This window comes from Alligator sinensis, unplaced genomic scaffold (assembly GCF_000455745.1).
Source record: "Alligator sinensis unplaced genomic scaffold, ASM45574v1 scaffold499_1, whole genome shotgun sequence".
Classification (NCBI taxonomy): Eukaryota; Metazoa; Chordata; order Crocodylia; family Alligatoridae; genus Alligator; species Alligator sinensis.
In genome coordinates this window covers 132,384-149,672 of record NW_005841864.1, presented here as the reverse complement: position 1 = coordinate 149,672, position 17,289 = coordinate 132,384, and the positions used below count along the sequence as shown (strand labels likewise).

Sequence of the window (17,289 nt, the reverse complement as noted above, 5' to 3'; positions counted from 1 at the left end):
GCATTTAGAAATAGTGCTGTTTCTACAGTGCAGAAGTAAAAAAAACAAAACCATAAGACTTAAAGCACTTTGCTTCTGGATTAAAAATATGTATGTCCTGAATTAGATAATAGTTTATGTTTACAACAAGAATATTATCTACAGCTGCTAGCAAGGTACCAAGGAAACCGGTAATATGGGATTAGAAATGGCTGCTAGTTGCAAGATATACACATTAACTCATCATTAATCAGTTATTTTAATGCTCTGAGACATAGAATGTTAATTTCTGTATATTTTTTGGTGATTTAGTGTTGTGGCAAAAGTAATTTGCGCACCACTTTCAAGTTGTTCTTTATAAGAAGAACATTCTTTTGCTATGAAATGTATAAATTCTAAGGATCAGGGCCAGCCTTAAAGGTGGATAATCTAGGCAATTGTATAAAAAATTCAGGGGCAGCTTTCCTTACTCCAGTCTTACTAATGTGCCAGCCAGTGGATGTGAAGCATTTTGACAATAGTAGTATCTACAGGAGAGGACTAGGTACTGCTGTTATTGAAGCAATACCTCCTTCTGCCCTGAAAGTGGCACAAGTACTCACAATTGCAACCTGATGCTACTTAATAGTACTTCAGAAGTCTGGGAATGACAAGAAAGTGACAACATATGGGGAATTGAAAGCAGGGGGGCCGGAAAGCCGGTAAGGGAGAAGGAAAAGAGCAAGCGAGACAGACAGACAGACTACACTGAAGGTGAGGAGAAAGAGAGAGAGAGAGACAATAAGAAGGGAAAGAAAATATGGATTTAAATGGAGGGAAAGAAAATAAATAATGAAGGGAGGTATAGACAGAGGAAAAAGATTTTTGAATTCCAGTCTGTCAGTCACAGACAGCTAATGCTTCTTCCCAAAAAAACCCATGCCAGGAATTAGGAAATGAGATTGAATTGACTAAATTAGCTAGAGTGGGAGTAAGAGACAAAGAAACATTGGATCCATTTTTATAAATGTTCCAGAAAGGACACTCAGACTCCTCCCCCATACCGTCTCCCACCCAGTTTTTAGATTCAAAACCCACAGCAAATTTGCATTCTCCCTGGACATCTCTTCCTTTCATGTCCTTCCTATATTTTGCTTCTGCTGAGATTCAGCAGCAGTACTAGTGCTTATATGTCCTTACCGGGGCTTTGCCACTGGAACCCTTTGGTAGCCTAAGAACTGCCCCATGAAAAAAGTTTTTTGATTGTTGCCCCCTGCCTCTATTATAAGCTACATGCACAGTGGACTCTTGGGTAGTCTGGCCTGGGCTGAATTCCCTCTAGCAGCAGGAGCTCCAAATGCACAGGGATGCCAGTTCCAGCTCTCTCAGGGCACTGTTTGTTCAAGGCCCAAACAGGCTGAGGATTTATTATATATCAAAAATGTCACTATAGTCTTAACCATGGCTAAATGCTACAGATTGTATTGTGAAGGACTTGAACTGTTTACTATGAATCCATTGTAATTTCTGCCTCCATATTTCCTTTACAGAAATATTCCTGGATGTTACATGATAACCTTATTATGTGAAATACATGCAAACTTTAAAGTGTATATATTGTGTTATTGCTAGGGGTTCTATGGATGATAAGCTGTGTTCTAGGATTTAGGCTGGAACAAAGCTCAGCTGGTAATTACTGAAAGACATCTTGAAGCACAATTAGCTATCACTGATTTGCCATATAATTTATCGCCTTTGACCTTTATTACCTTCTTCAATGTGCTGTCTGATCATATTAAAGCTTGATTGCTAAGATATTTTTGTGAGGATAAATAGTTTTTTCCACATCTCAGTTCATTTAAATATTAATTTAATTGAATGTCTGCAGTTTGTCTGGCCAAATCTGTAAATTTAAAGTATAGTATGGTATCTAAAAACGAAATGGTTTTTAGGATTTTTCTTTTCTTTTATCTAATGTTTTATGGTGCCTTTTTGCCTTTTAAATGAAATCTCACAATGTTCTAGATATAAGGCTGCATTTAGGTCCAGCATAGGGGCAAGAGCTTGGGCACAGGCAACTAATAAATGTGTCAGTAATTAGCTTGACCTCCCTTTTTCATTAAATCATCATAAACTGGGCCCTATCTTGCAACTGCACCTGCAAGAGCAGACCCTGACATCTACTGCCTGAAGATGATGAAATGTCATAGGTGTACAGACTCAGCCTGCAAGTGTAGTTGCAGATTCAGAGCCTCCAGTTTATCAGTTTTTACTGATAATTTTTCTCCCAGAATGTATCTTTGCCTTAAATGCTTGAGTCCTTCTAATTTTAAGTTAATTTATTTAATACAATTTTGTGCGCATAAATGAATTCTATAAATTATATATGAAAATGTAAATGTCTTTACAGAGTACAAATAAATCAGCAAGACCTTATCATTTTACGTTACAGTTGAAAGTCCCTTTTTTCTTTTATTCTCATCATTACATTTTTGAGCAATTTCTAATCGTATAGTAAATTTATGAACATTATTGATAGAAAATTGAGACAATAATGAACAAACTTGTGGAGGTCTGGAGGGACTTCTTTGTTTTGATTTTACATTTCCTCATCAGGAGTTTCCTGTGTCCAAAGTATACCTTTAATTACAACAATAGGAACTACATTGCTTCCGTGGAAATCTATAATTTATTGATTTCCGTGGGGACCAGGTTTGGCCTTAAAAGTCTTATCCTGAGCTACTTACTGGTACAAATTCAAAATTCATTGTAGGTAATAGGAATTTTTCATGAGTAGTCAGTAATGAACAAATTCTGCCTTGATGTACAATCTGTTGGAAGACTGCACGGGACAGAATTTGGCCCTAAGTAAGAGCTTCGGGATTTGGCTTTACACAAAGAACTGTTTTCTGATTAGTATGTTTGTTGTACCTGACTGAAGAGAGAACCGAAGAGAATAGTTTTTGATGATGAATATACATTTAAAAATTTGTATTTGCTCCTGGCTCGTATGATCTATAGTTTTTATTTAAATATGAATATAGTGTTTTAGCCTAGAGTTCAAGATTGCAAAGATCATACACTTTTATTCACAATGCCCACATTTATATAACGTATGTTTTAAAGATAATCCTATTTAAAGTGACAGCTGTCATTACAGTATGGTGATAGGCAATCTACCCATACACCTTCTGTGATAAGTCAAGTCATACTGAATTATTGATGTATTGTAGGACATCTACTATACAATACTATTTATGGGTCTGGACCTGCAGCCTCTACTCAAGCAAAAATCCCATTGACTTCTACAAGAGTTTTGCTTGAGATAGGAATCCAGATTCAAACCTTCATTTTGTTGGGCATCTGTTTAAAGTGAAAATGATAATATTCCAGTTATTTCCTGAGGAAACTAATGCTTAGCTGAATTAACCCATATGTCACATTGACTATATAAAAAGTAACGCACAACGTACTAAGATACAAAGGGATGAAAAGAAGGGACTCTTTTTAAAAAGCACAGAGAAAAGTAGAATAATCAGAAAAGAGAATTTAGCAGAGAAAGAAAATGCAAGAGCAAAGGAATGAAAAAAGTGATTAAATGTCTGGGGCCAAATTCAGTCCTGGTGTGGTTTCACTGACTTCAATGGAGTGAAAGCCCAACTGAGCTAAAGTCAGCCCTTTTCAGAGTAAATCAGGCTCAGCTCCATCCACCTCAGTGGAATTACATCCATCCAGGAGTGAACTTGTCCCACTGGACCAAATTTTTTCCTGGTTCATACCTTGTGTAATCCCATTGGGTTCATTGGCGTTGAATGAGAGATAAATCAGGAAAGAATTTGGCCCAGCTATTTCTGCTTCACATTTTAAGTGTGTTAATTGATTTAATTAAAATGGATTGCAACATCACACAAGTTGTTATCATTGTCTAAAAAGATTCATCTGTTTTTAAAATCTGAATCAAATCCAGCAGTGTCAAAGGAAGTGCATGAGATCTTTCCCATTCATTTATTCAGAATAACATGGGACACTTCCATAGATACCAAGCATTGAAAGTGTTCTGAGACACTTCTATTGGCAATGTCTTATGAGGCAGTATTAAAATATTGGTTTTATAATGGTTATGAAAAGTATAAGGGACACTTCCACTGATGCTGCAATGGCTTTAGCCATTACATTATAATGTTAATTGTAACTTCATGACAAAGTTGAATCCATATTGTTGTTAATAAAAATGGTTTGGTTTAAAAAGTAAGTCAGTTTCCTTAATTTTATTATGAAAGGTAAATACTGGTGATGGTGTGGACATAACTTGGGCAGGGCTGCAGACATACAAACATGTGAAAAATGTCTGGGATTTGCTTAAATATGCTTTTAAGTTCTATACAGCTTTGGATCAAGTGGACCAACATATCACAAAACAAGCTTATATAATCAAATGTCATATGATAGATAAGTGTGATGTTTTAGTACAGAGTTTTCATGGAATACAATTTTTTGAGATTTGAAAGCCACTAATAAAATTACTAAGGAATTCCAAAAAAGAGATTTTTTTAAAAGAGAAAGGCAACTAGTAGAACTGCATTAAAGATGATTCAAGGGCTTGGGTAAGGATTTCTCTTCTGTTTCAAAAAGGAACCGTACTGTGTCCAAAAGGAGCCCACCTGAAGTCATTTTTCAGTCCTGGGCCCTCAGTAAATAAATATATGGACCTTGGCTTTCCCTTGCCGCCAATCAGCAAGAGGCAAAAACCACAGCAGAAACATAGCTTTTGCCTCTTGCCAATCAGAGACGAAGCGCGGGGGCCCCATGGTCAATCAGCTGCAGCGGGGTGCAAAAAGGCAAATTCCTTGTTTTTCTGCAGTTTTCCATGGAAAACAGTTTTCAAAGATCCCTGTTAATCACTACAGTCTGCAAGCATGTAAAAATGAAGCTACCCACTAAGAAGCAGTGCTCATAAACAAAATGGCTACCACCGATTGTATACTGTGAAGATGTGAACTGGGAGGAGCAGCAGAGTCCCCATCAGAAGAATAGGGAGAGGGAGGCACAGGAAGTCAAGGGTTGTGGGATAGGCTGGAGGGATACAGTGATGGCAATAGGAGATGGAGGAGGTTGAAGACCAGATCCCTGCCCCAAGTGGGAAAGGAGATCCCTCTGAGCAGCCATAATAAGGCAGTATAGTATTGGCTAGCTTTTGAATAATGACCATAAATCATAGTATTAGGGTGCCTGCAGGAAGCCCTGTCATGATAATACAAGAAGTCCCGCCCTTTCTACAGTTTCCAGGGCCAGACATGCAGACAGGTCTGCTCAGGAGCTCTGTTCCCATATCTAGCACCAGACCTTCCATGCTGCACTGAGACTTCTCTTCTTCCTGGGATCTGAGCAAAAGAGAAAAGTGTAGGGCAGTAAAAGACAACAGGAAGAGTTGGCAGGGAGAACTGCTGTGACCCCAAGCACTGGACAATCTCAACACAATGAAAGGGAAGGATAATTAAAATAAAAGTATTTATTTTATTATTAACTTATTTGAATAAGCAATTTTAATTAAATTTCTTTTGAAAAACTACTTATAATTATCGGATAATGTATACATTGTTTTATAATCTCAAAGAAGGAAATCTCACTAAGTACATTGTCTATCATTAAACTCCTGCCAAAAGCAGCATGTGCTCAGTACTAGAAACCAACTATGAAGTTGATTAAATGCAGTCAGCACTGAGCTAACTGCATTTAATACACATATATAATACACATGACACGCATTGGACAAACAAACTTTGTGTGTGCGCATGTGTGTGTGTGTGTGTGTGTGTGTGTGTCCCTTAAAAAAACTGAGCAGGTGTTCCCTCCACAGGGAAATGGCATCAGACCTAAAGGTACTATAATACCAGTCTGGCACCATGAGGGCCAGAGCAAGAAGGCCTGACACGCTCCCCTTTGTGCCCAAAATGCTTGCACTATATGATCTTAGTCAAAAAGGCTGAGGTGCTGATGGGAACCTTTTTTTTTTTTTTTACAAATTTTATTAAACATACACATCACCCTACACTTACAAAACTACGCATATTAAGCATCCTTGTTTTCCCAAGACTTCATATCATAGAAACCACTACATAGAAGAAATATACAGCTATATATATATTAAACCCTTAAACAACATACATCAACTTCCCACAAAAAACAAACCTTTACAGAAATATTTTTCTTCATACAGAACCCCATGAAAAACCGTTAGCCTGACGAAGGGTTTTTGAACTCAAAAGCTTGCTTAATAACTATTCTCCAACCATTTGAAGTTGCGACCCACAGTTTGGGAACCACTGAGTTAGAGATAGACTTTCGATGGAACAGGTGCTAAAGTATACATCAGACTATGGAGAAGCGATAGAGGCTAAATTAACCCTCCTGTAGGGTTCTTTCCATCATTTCTACCTGTCTCCAACTCTTCCTCTCCTCTGCTCTCTTCCTCCAGCTTTTACTGTTCCTCAGAGAGTCTGACTATACTTGCAAAGGCTTCGGACACCTATGATACCTCTCCCTTACAAATAGGGCATTTGAGGGACTCCCAGCACTCTGCTGCTACATGCCCCATGCCTTCACATCTGTAGCACGCCATGAGAGGACAGTGTGCAGACAGATAGCCCACCTCTGGATCACTGACAGGAAGTGCAGCACCCCACCTGGGCTCCACTTTTCTGTTTCTAACACTATTCATGCCCTCCAAGACCCCATCCAGATACCATATTTGTCCCTTACTTTCTCTACCAACATTACCCTTTGGACATATTTTTCCATCTTTCTTTCTGTCTTCTGCCTCTAGTAAATCCATGTACACTTGAACTATAATCACTCTTTCTCTTGACTTTTCCCTTGCTATGAATGTTATCCCTCTTAATTCCTCCCTCCTACATTCCTCTGCTTATTTTTTGCAAAAGTTCTCATACTGTTCTCCATCCCAGTAAGTCAACTCCCAAGCTTTTCAGTCTGAGAAAACAATCAGGCTGATTAGATGTTCTGCCTCCATCTCTGAAATCTCAAGCAGTAGTTTTTTCCCGGAAATCATACCTGCTCACCATTGATCCCATCTGCCTCCCATTGGCAGTTAAAGTTGTCTTTATCTGCAGCCTCCGCTCCTCTTCAGCTTTTCTTGTCCACTCTTCTCTTCAGCTGCTGCCTTTTCCTGCCATGCCACTCCCAGTGGGCCAACCTGCTGTCATGCTTGTTAGATTGTTAGATCAAAATCTTCATATATTTTCTATTACAGTATCTTTAAAGATATAGCTTCAAATTACACATTAGGACAGCTCCGCAAAATTCCTACTCAAAATAACAGTCATCCCACAATATTCATCAGGTCTTCTCCCAAACTCCCAGTCTTTTCAACTCTTGTCTCCCTTCCTCTTGCTGATCCATTTCTGGTCACCTCCCATGAAAAGTAAAGTTGTAGAAACAAATCCTCCTTGTGGCAGCAGCTAGAAAAATCAAAAGTGGAATAAAGCTGCTAAGTCACAAATACCCATTGCAGTATCCTGGAGGGCCAGAAAGATATAGAAGTCCACTCAGTAGCTGGAAGGGTCTAGGGGACAAGAACTGAACAGAAAGGGTGTAGAGGTGATGACTGATATGCAAACTAAATAGTTCAGATTTGTTAGACATCAACTAGCTGCTCCTTCAAAGCCTCCTTGTCACCCAGCTGCTCCTTCCCTAGATGTTTCTCCAAGATCTCTCTATGCAGGCTGGATTTTCTAGTTCACATCTCTTTTTCCTCCTATTCCTTGGCTTTCTGGCTCTCAAAAGCAGAAAAAAGAATTGGCATCAGCCTCCATCACAGGAGGGGAGAATCATAAAAGAGTTAATCAGACAGTCTCAAAATACTGAATGGGACACTATTCATCAATAAGAGGAGGCAAAAAATGAATCACTAGAAGGAGGGACAGTTAGAAGTTGATAGTCTATGTAAGGAGGAGACCAGAAATGGATCAGCGAGAGGAAGGACACAAGAATTGAAAAGACTGGAGTATGGGAGAACTGAAGAATATTGTTGGGTGACAGTTCTGCAAAATTCCTACTAAAAATAACAGTCTTAATGCTTAATTTGTAGTTATAACTTTAAAGATACTGTAATAGAAAATGTATGAAGATTTTGATCTAACAAACTACATAGAGTAGGCACAGTATAACAAACTTTTCAGTTAATATGTCTTCTAGGAACTTCTGCACTAGTGTGGAGCTGCATGGCCTCAAAAAGAGCATTCTCAGCACCCTGGCATGAAGATGAAATAGAGAGACTTCTAGGCTGACCCTATGGGACAATGTGAACTCCAGGACACTGCCTAGATCTCTGCTTTACTTTCATTTTGGTCTCTTCCCACACCTTCTATCTGTTTAGTTCTGGGTCCAACTCCACCCTGAGGATCTTCTTTGTAATTTGCCTTGCTTGTAAAGGAGATGGGGCAATCTTTAAAGATGTGCCCCTCTTCCCTGCACAGGTTGCAGTGCCAGTCCTGCTTACAGTCCTTGGCTTCCTGCCCTTTTTTCTTTGCACATGGCACAGATTTTATTTAAATATCTCTGCTCACTGCATTTACAGCAGAGCTTAGGCCATTGGCGACGCATAGGGGATGCATGCAGCCATGCCCCCCACTAAGAGAAGCACCGGCAGCACTTCCAGTTTTGCTGCTGGCACTTCTGCCAGTCAGTGATTGGCTGCTGGGGGATCCACACCCCCCACACCCCCTGTGTCAATGATCAGCCACTGGTGCCCCCCCAGTATTAAGAGGCAACAGTCGCCCATGGCTTAGGCTGCCCCCGGTAGAAGACAAAGTCTCTGTGGAAGCCGACGGAGATCATTCTGGGGACCCCAGCCCCTGCCTCTGCCTGTCCCTGCTCTGGCTGGGAAGAAGAGGGGCGGGGCCAGACTTTCTGGGCTGCAGCAGAGAGCCCACCCCAGAGAGCATGTTGGGATGCTGGGGGTCTCTGGTTTAACTTAAACCAGCAAGGAGTCTGTGATAGACATCACATAAGCCAGGTTGAGCCAAATCAGTTCAGTCTGATACTACATTCAGTGGCTATGCGTAGGGGGTGCATGGGGGTGCATGTCCCCTGAGAGTGCTGGTGCACCCCCTGACCAGCCACGCTCACCGCTTAGGCGATAGGCAGGCGGGAGCACCGGTGACCCACACTGCAAGTGCCAGCCAATTGCTGGAGCTACTCCCAGAACCAGCTGTAGCCATTCCCGGAAGTGGCTGCAGTGATTGGCTGCCACGGGATTGGCTACGGGGGTCCCCATGGGCAGTGAGATCAGCCGCAGGGGGACCCTCCCCCTGGTCAGCAGAATTTGCCCCCTCCCCTGCAGTGCCGCAGGGGGGACCCCCCCCCCCCCAGTCAGCGAGACTGGTCACGGGGAGCAAGTGACTAAAGTGACTTGAGTTGCCCACAACTACGTTCAACCAGGTTTATCTCAAACCGGTTTCAGCCATTTTGAAACTGGTTTATGTGCACTGAATGTCTGTTGTTACAGGTTTAAACCAGTTTCTGTCCCTAGCCTGGGAGAAAAGCACACAGCAGAGCTAAGTAGCAGATGGAAGCAGTAACAGATGGAATCTGCTTCTCTCATAAAGGCTGAGGCAGAGTACCATGATACCCAAAAGCTTGCCTATGTCTATCCCAACCACACTGTCGTTCCAATAAAAGATATCACCCACAGGAATTCTTGTCCCTCACACATTTCCTTGGACCATCACTGCAACTACATCACCTCAGCACTACCATAACTGTGTACATTTATTTATGTGTGATTAGATTTATATGCAACCCTTCCCCAAAAAGGCTCAGAGAGGTAATACAAGGCAAAAAATTACAAAAGCAGAATAAAATATTAAAATAAAATACAAAAATATTGTAAATTATAATAATATTGTAAAATATTATTAAAATATTGTAAAATATTAAAATAAACTACAAAAATATTGTAAAGTATAATAATATTGTTAAATATTATAAAAATATTGTAAAATATTATAATAAAATACAAAAAAGATCCCTCCACCCCCAGCTTCCCAAGCAGTCTACCCTACCTCCTTCTGCTACCTAGCTTCTGACCAAGGCTACCCCCTTCTCCCATCCACCTAACCCAGCCTCCCTTTGCAACCCACAGAAGACAGCAGCCATTTTTTTTTCTGCCCTGCACATCCCTACCCACTCCCACTCCTCTGCCCCACATGCTGGGGAGTCCTCTCCCTCCTTTACAGTCTCTCCCAACCATACCTCCTTCTTCACAGGAGGACCATAGCTATCCCCAAACCCACTCATCTCCTTCCACTGCCCCTTAAGATGCATATTATTCAAAACCTAAACAATAACAAAGGGATATCATGCTGCCCCATCTCTGTTCCTGCCAAAGGAGACCCTCGCGCAGCATCCTATGACTCTCCATGGTTAGAGAATGGCTTGAGGCAGGGGTAGAGAATGGCTTAAGGCAAGAGTTCTCAACCTTTTTGGACTTCAGGCACTCCTTCATAACTATTGTGAGTTGAGGGGCACCCAGTTTCAAAAGCTGATGTGACGGGCTAGCTAGCAGTGATCTAGCCCAGGGGTTTTGAAAGGGCAAAAGATGATTGGAGGACTTGGGATTCCCTTTCCTCACTAATCAGGCCCAGAGATTCACCCCTCATGTCCCCTGATTGGCCCCTTGGGCCACCTGGAGGGGGATAAAAGGGGCAGCACGGCTGACTCAGGGAGAGACCAGTGAGGGACTATGAGGAAGGAGCTTTGAAGAGCTGAGCCAGTGGGGCAGAAGCAATTGCCCCAGAAGAGCCTGAAGGAGCAGGACCAGCAGGCAGCAGTTGGCCCCTCAGCAGCACGGTGTGTGGCCGGCAAGAGTGGCATCCTGCTGGGCTCCAGGATCCCCTACAAGAGGCTGTGGCCAGCAGGAGAATCTGAGCAGCGACTTAAGGGGTCCCAGCTTGGCTTCCAGCTCCTCCAATCAGAGGTCAGGCAGCTTGACACGAGGCCAGGGCTCCAGGAAGATCAAGACCCCTAGCAGCTTGGAACAATACTAGCAGTGGTGGCTGTGTAGCAGTGTTCCTGCCTACCATGTGGGAGATCTGAGTTCAAGTCCCAGCTTTGGTGACTTAGGGTGAGTGAGCTAATGAGGGGAAATTCCTCTTGCAGTAAACAGGAGCCATTGTATTTTTCCTCCCCCTCCAGGTGACCCAGGCCCTATATTTCTTCGTCCTTTGACATTTTGTATTTTGTGCCTTTTTATATTTCCCCAACCAATATTGTTTGCTCTGTTGTTTGTATTTTGTGTTTTATATTTTGTTAACCCTGTCTTTTGCCAATGATTGTAAGTGTCTAACCTTTGTTGAATCCTGCCCCTTGGGGCATTGTGGTGTCCACTATACCCCCCTGATTATGCCTGTTATGTTCCCTCATTAAAAGGTATGGTTAAGTCCCCAGTGGTGGTCTGGCTCTGCTCTATAGGGGGAGGAGAATCCTTACACCTCCCACAGCGCTTGTGCACCTGCTCTGATCCCTTCAATTGGAGAGGGGGTACCTTTTGGAGTACCGCCCGGGTTACACTAATTTATATATTACAGATCTTATTGCCTTGCAGAGGAGCCAGGCAATGGGAGTGGGACATAAGCCAGGTGGGGACAAGGTTGAGCATGCCCTTATCTGCTTAGCTCCTCATGCATCATGACACCCTTCACATAGGGTTGCCAACTCTGTTTGAATCTATTCCGGGAGGTTTCCAGAACACCAGGGTGCCCACAACATACAACACAAATATGCCTGAGTGCTTGCGTATGTCAGTTACAGATTACGGTGCATAGACTTTACATCAGGAAGGCAAACACACATTACTATTACATTTTAAAAACCCGCTGGACTACTGTATAAATCAGATTCAATATTTATTTTAATGAATGCCCTTTCATTTATCTCCCAGGTGACTCTCAGCAGTCTCCTGGAGATTTATATCTAATTCCTGGAGACTCCAGGGCAATCCTGTAGGGTTGACAACCCTACCTTCAGAGGATCTGGCAGCGCCCCCAAGTGCTGCGGCTCCACAGTTGAGAAGAACTGGCTTATGGGGACAAGACTCCAGGTGGAGGAAGGGGTGTGGGGAAAGTTGCTGTTCATCTGCTGCCTTGGAGGCTGCAAGTGAGAGAGCAACAGTGGAAAAATTCTGGTCATGCCGTTCACTCTGTTTTGGCAACCGCTCTCTGCCACTGTGTGGCACAAGCCTATTTGACGTGCATTGGGAACATAGGCCAATGCCCACCGAGCGAAGCTAACACGAGTCTGGGCAAGAGGGACCCAGAGCCTGACCCAGCGAATGGCAGCTCTTATGTTCTGGTGGGTTCATGCATGGTGCTTCCATGACCCCAGAGGGAAGGGGCACAATGACACGTAAGATCAGTGTTGCCAGGTGCCTGATAATTATTGTATTTGTACAATAATTCCAACTGTTGTATGATGCAAGATCAGTAACAGTGAAAATGTACGATCATTTTTTGAGCCAGCTAATTAATGCAGTATGTGCAAACCTCAAGTCATTCTCAGGGAGTCTTAACCAACTCCTGGGTTTGCTGTCAGCACTTCCTCATGAGTGCTCGCCTCCAAATCAAGAAACGCTTCAGCTTTGACCCAGCTCTCACTGACTGGGGGATACAGCAAGCAAGAGAAAGTAAATAAGGCTAATTTGCATATTTTTTCAGTGTACGGTCACTTTTTTCAGCACGTGATAATTTTGAGCTTCCAATTTCAGATTTGAATAAGAGTACGGATCGTTGCATATTTAAGACCAGACAAGGATGCCTATGATTCCCTGTGTGGAGGGGCATTTATGTCCTCATGAGGCCAGGACTGTTCTGGACTTTAACCCTGTTTGTCCGAAACGCGGGCACATATCAAGGGGATCCGCACTGTGGGGGCACCCAATGGAACTGCCTGAAGCCTCTGCTCCATCCCGCAGCAGGGAAGACGTTGCGTCGCCATCGCCCCTCACCACACGATAGCGGGGCAGGCGGCGCCGCTTTTTCCCCCGTCCCCGCCTCAGAGCCCTGGGCGCGAACCAGCCAATCGCGTCGCAGGAGCTGCAGCATTCGGCCCAATCAGAGCGCTTCCCACCTCACGCAGCCTAAAGTTCCCCGCGTGGCGCACGCGCGAGGGTGGCGGCGCCGCTATGTCGGACTGGGAGGCAGACAGCGATGGCGATGGCGATGGCGACGGCGGGGGTAGCGGGGCCGCTGCCCTGCCCGAGCGCCCGCCCGTGCCCGAAGCCGGCTCCGCCGCCGCCCGGGGGCCCCGGACCTGGCAGCGCCGCGGGGAGCAGGGCGTGAAGCCGCTGCGATTCCGCCTGGACAGCACCGTCATCGGGGCGCTCATAGGTGCGGAGCGCCGTGACCCTCCCCCGCTCCACGCGCATGCACAGGCCGGCGGAGGCGAGAGCTGCCCAGCGCTGCAAGGGGACGGGCGGGCCAGGCGCCTCCTGCCGTGGGGTGGGCATTCCCCAGTGTGTCTGCCTTACACCCTCGTGTGTTTGCCCTGGGGTGTTCTCTGTCTCCTGCCCCTTCTCTGGAGCTTCCACAAACCTGCTCCCTTAAAGTTGCTGGTGGGCTGGGAACTGCCCTTCCCCTTCTCGGGGAAATGTAAGGGCCTTGTTACAGGGTAATTTGGGCACTCCTGGAACTTTGAGCCCCTGGATTGTCCCTCTGTTAACACCTGAAACTAGTTTGAAGCACCGGTTAAATGGCTCAAAATTATGCCACCCTGAGGCAGGATTATCAAATCTGTGCTGCCTGGCTTGTGTGGCACTAAGGTAGAACTGCTCCAGGCTATGTGTTAGTGTGAACACTTCCCCCACCCCCTGCTGGCCTGGATCTGGCCCACTGCTCCCCCCACCCCACTTTATTTTCTGCTATCCATGCTGTCTGCCCCAGGGGAGCAGAGTTAACCAGCTGCCCAGCTGCCTGTGTTACTGCTCTAGGCTGGGCTCAGGTGCAGAAGAACAGCAAGCAGGCTGGGCTGGGCTGGCAGATAAACCCTTCCCTGCCTGTTTCTTCAGAACAAGCAGCCACAAGTAAAGGGAAAGGGGGAGCAGTGGGCTGGTCTGGACCATGGAGGGGAAGCCTGGAATGGGGCAGGGGGATGCTTACCTTTCAGTTCTCCAGGCCTCTGCTGGCCTGAACATGTGACTGCTCTAAACTGGAGCTAGCATTAATGCCAGTCAACATTTGGCAGCTCACAGTATGAGATGTAATTAAAGCCCTTAGATGTTCATTTTGGTGGCAGAGTAAAAAAACAATTCTAATGGCAGTGACTGATACTTTTGAGATGCAGGGCCTGGTGGGATGAGGGCAGGATTGCTGTAATCTGTGCAATGTGTTTTATAACAGGTCGAGGGGGAGCTAAAATAAGGGAACTGGAGGATTTATCGGGGTCAAGAATCCAGGTAAGGCACGCCATGCTTGAGCAAGTGTTTTTGTTGTGGCTCTGTCCAGAACGCGCTGATTCTTCTTAGAGAATCATAGCAGAGAAGTAGGGCTGGAAGGTATCTCTTGAGGTCATCTAGTCTAACCCCCTACCTGAGGCAGGATTATCCCTCGCCAAACCATCTTGTACAAATCCAAAACTACACAGTCAACCGTGATATAACACCTTAATCCAGGGGTGGGCAAAATGCAGCCTGTGGGCCAGATGCGGCCCACCAGGCCATTCAATCCAGCCTGTGGGGCCCCTAAAAATTTTAGAAAATTAATATTTGTCTGCCCCTGGCTGCCTCTCATGTGGCCCTCGATGGCTTGCCAAAACTCAGTAAGCGGCCCTCCACCCAAAATAATTGCCCACCCCTGCCTTAATCGGCCCTGGGTAAAGCAGGGGGACCATGATAGCCAACATCTTGTTCTGCAGCAAAGGTTGCCAAAAATGTTCTTCAAGAGATTCCAAAAGGGCCAGAGGAAGGCAACCCCCCCCTGCAGTCTGTGCTAATCTAACCATGGGATAAAATTTCTTCTTGACCCCAAATAAGGCAATCAGTCTGACCCTGAGTGGAGGGGCAAGACCCTCTAGCTTGGAACCTCATGACAACTCCTAGCAGGAGCATTAGTATAGCTCATTCCCAATCTCCAACCTTGGCTGTAGCCAACATCCAGTGCCTCTGAGGATGGCTTAAAAAAAACAACAACACTGACACACAGCTGCAGGAGGGGAAAAAATTCCTTCCTTGCCCCACGTGGCAACCACTAAAGCCTAGAAGCATTATCCAGAGTAATAGCTGTAGGGTTAACTGAGAGACTTACTTGACCAATTCTTTGTCATGAGGTTACTTATGTTATCACTGTTACACCTAGTCTTTTCTGGGGGGGAGGGGAGAACAATAAAGAACAAGAAAATGAGCGCACACATTTATTTCATCTGTAAAATACAGTTTGATAATGTGGTGTTTCCTTTTCTTTTAAGTGACAATTAGAATGAACAAAATATAAAATTTGAAATCCCATCTTTTGTTATACATCTCGCTTAATAGCAAACTTAAAGAAAAAACAATGAATGGAATTATATGCATATGTTATAATTTATGAGTGGAGTGCTACCTAATAATGTACAGCTTTCTAAATCTAGATTATAAGGGGAGAACATGAGGCTGAAGTAAAGATTTTTGGCAATGATGTTACACAGAACAAAGCAAAAATGTTGATTGATGATCTTGTTAAAAAGTGCAGCCAAACCTACCCAGCAGAAAGAACTGAGAAAGGTAAGAAATATATGCTGCACCCAGGGTCTTTCCTGAATCAAGTGCTTTTTAATAACATTGGAATTGTAATTTGTGCTGAGGTGGGGGTTATGGGCTGTACTGTAATACAAGAACTTTTGCTTTAAGCAACCTTACATTGGCATTATCTGGAATCATTAAAGCCTAAATAAAGTTAGGGTATCTTCTTTAACTCTATACATGGCATATATACTGGTCCCATGCACCTTCAGCAAATATAGAAATATACCATGTCACAGTCTTTACTTCATTGCATAATAATTCTTTACATGTATATGGTCACTGCACTTAAAGATGTGGACAAATAAGTGTCCAACAAAGAGCAGCAAAAGCGATTGGAGGTCTGGGAAGCATGACATACAAGGAAAGGCTGAAAGAACTGGTGTTAATTAATCTTGAGAAGAGAAAGTAAACTTCAGATATCTGAAGGGTGTGTATGAAAAGGATGATAGACTGTTCTTTGGACAGCGAGAACAAGACGAGTAGTAGTCTTAGATTACAGCAAAGGAAATGTAAGAGAAACATCAGGAAGAACTTTGGCTTTTAGGTTAAGCATTGTGACATGCTACCTATAGAGGTGGAATCTTCCATCTCTGGAAGAGATGAGTAGGTTTGTCCACCCTTGTTAGAAATTATTGCATATTGGACTAGATGACCTTCAGAAGTCCCTTCCAGCTCTACTTATTTATGCTTTTGTATTAGGCAACACAGCATAGGTCAGTGGTCTCCAGCCTTTTTAGCTTGGAGGTCACTTTTGGAATTTAAGAGGAACTGAAGATCTACCCCCCCCACACACACACACTCCTGCGTAGCAGGTAAGTGTGGGAGGGGGGAGGGGAAAGGGCCAGGTTGGGGGGGCAGGCATGGCAGATTGAAGCCCCAGTCCTACCCTACTCCCTCCCTCACTGCTGGGGCCTCAATTCCCCCCCCTGTCCTTCCGTCCTTCCCCACCCCCAGCAGCAGTGAGGGTAGGGTAGGCGACAGAACCAGGAGCGGCTCTTACAGGGGGAGGGGGCATGGCACCGGGGGGGTGGCACATGCCCCTGGATCTGCACATCCGGGGAAGCTCCGGGCTCTTCCTGGCTGGGCTGTGCTCAAACCAAGCAGCTGTAGTGGAGGCGCTGGGAGCAGGGCGTCCCCACTTCCAGCGTCACCACTGTCCAAGCCGAGTGCAGTGCAGGCCTGGCCCAGTGGGAACCGGCGCAGCCTTGTAGACTGCATCTGTCCTCCCCCTTCACCTGCCAGCTGCCGACTCCCGTGTCTCTGGGGAGGGAGTGGGAAGGCTGCACCGGGCTGTTCCTGCTGGGCCTGGCCCGTGCTGGTGGTATGGTCCCCCACCCCATGGCCGCACTCCCCGCTGCTGCAGCCACCCAGCTTGAGCACAGCCTGGCTGAGAAGAGCCCAGAGCATCCCTGGCCCCAGCCTGCCCTGCCTTGTGTGCAGATCCTCTCCCACCCTCCCAGGCTGCGTGCCCCCATTCCTGCATCCCCCAGACAAGCCACTTGTGGCTCCCTACCTCATCCCACCCTGGCTGTGCAGGGCCTGCT

General features: G+C 44.9%; 1 protein-coding gene across 1 annotated transcript in view; it reads left to right on the top strand.

Annotated features, from left to right (window-relative positions):
- Window positions 1-13,153: 13,153 nt before the first annotated feature.
- DDX43 (DEAD-box helicase 43) overlaps window positions 13,154-17,289 on the top strand; it is a 55,443-nt gene continuing 51,307 nt past the window's right edge. Inside the window, exons 1-3 of the mRNA XM_025191180.1 lie at window positions 13,154-13,358; window positions 14,367-14,422; window positions 15,592-15,724. Coding sequence (XP_025046965.1) covers window positions 13,154-13,358; window positions 14,367-14,422; window positions 15,592-15,724 — 394 coding nt within the window. The remainder of the gene's footprint in view (window positions 13,359-14,366; window positions 14,423-15,591; window positions 15,725-17,289) is intronic.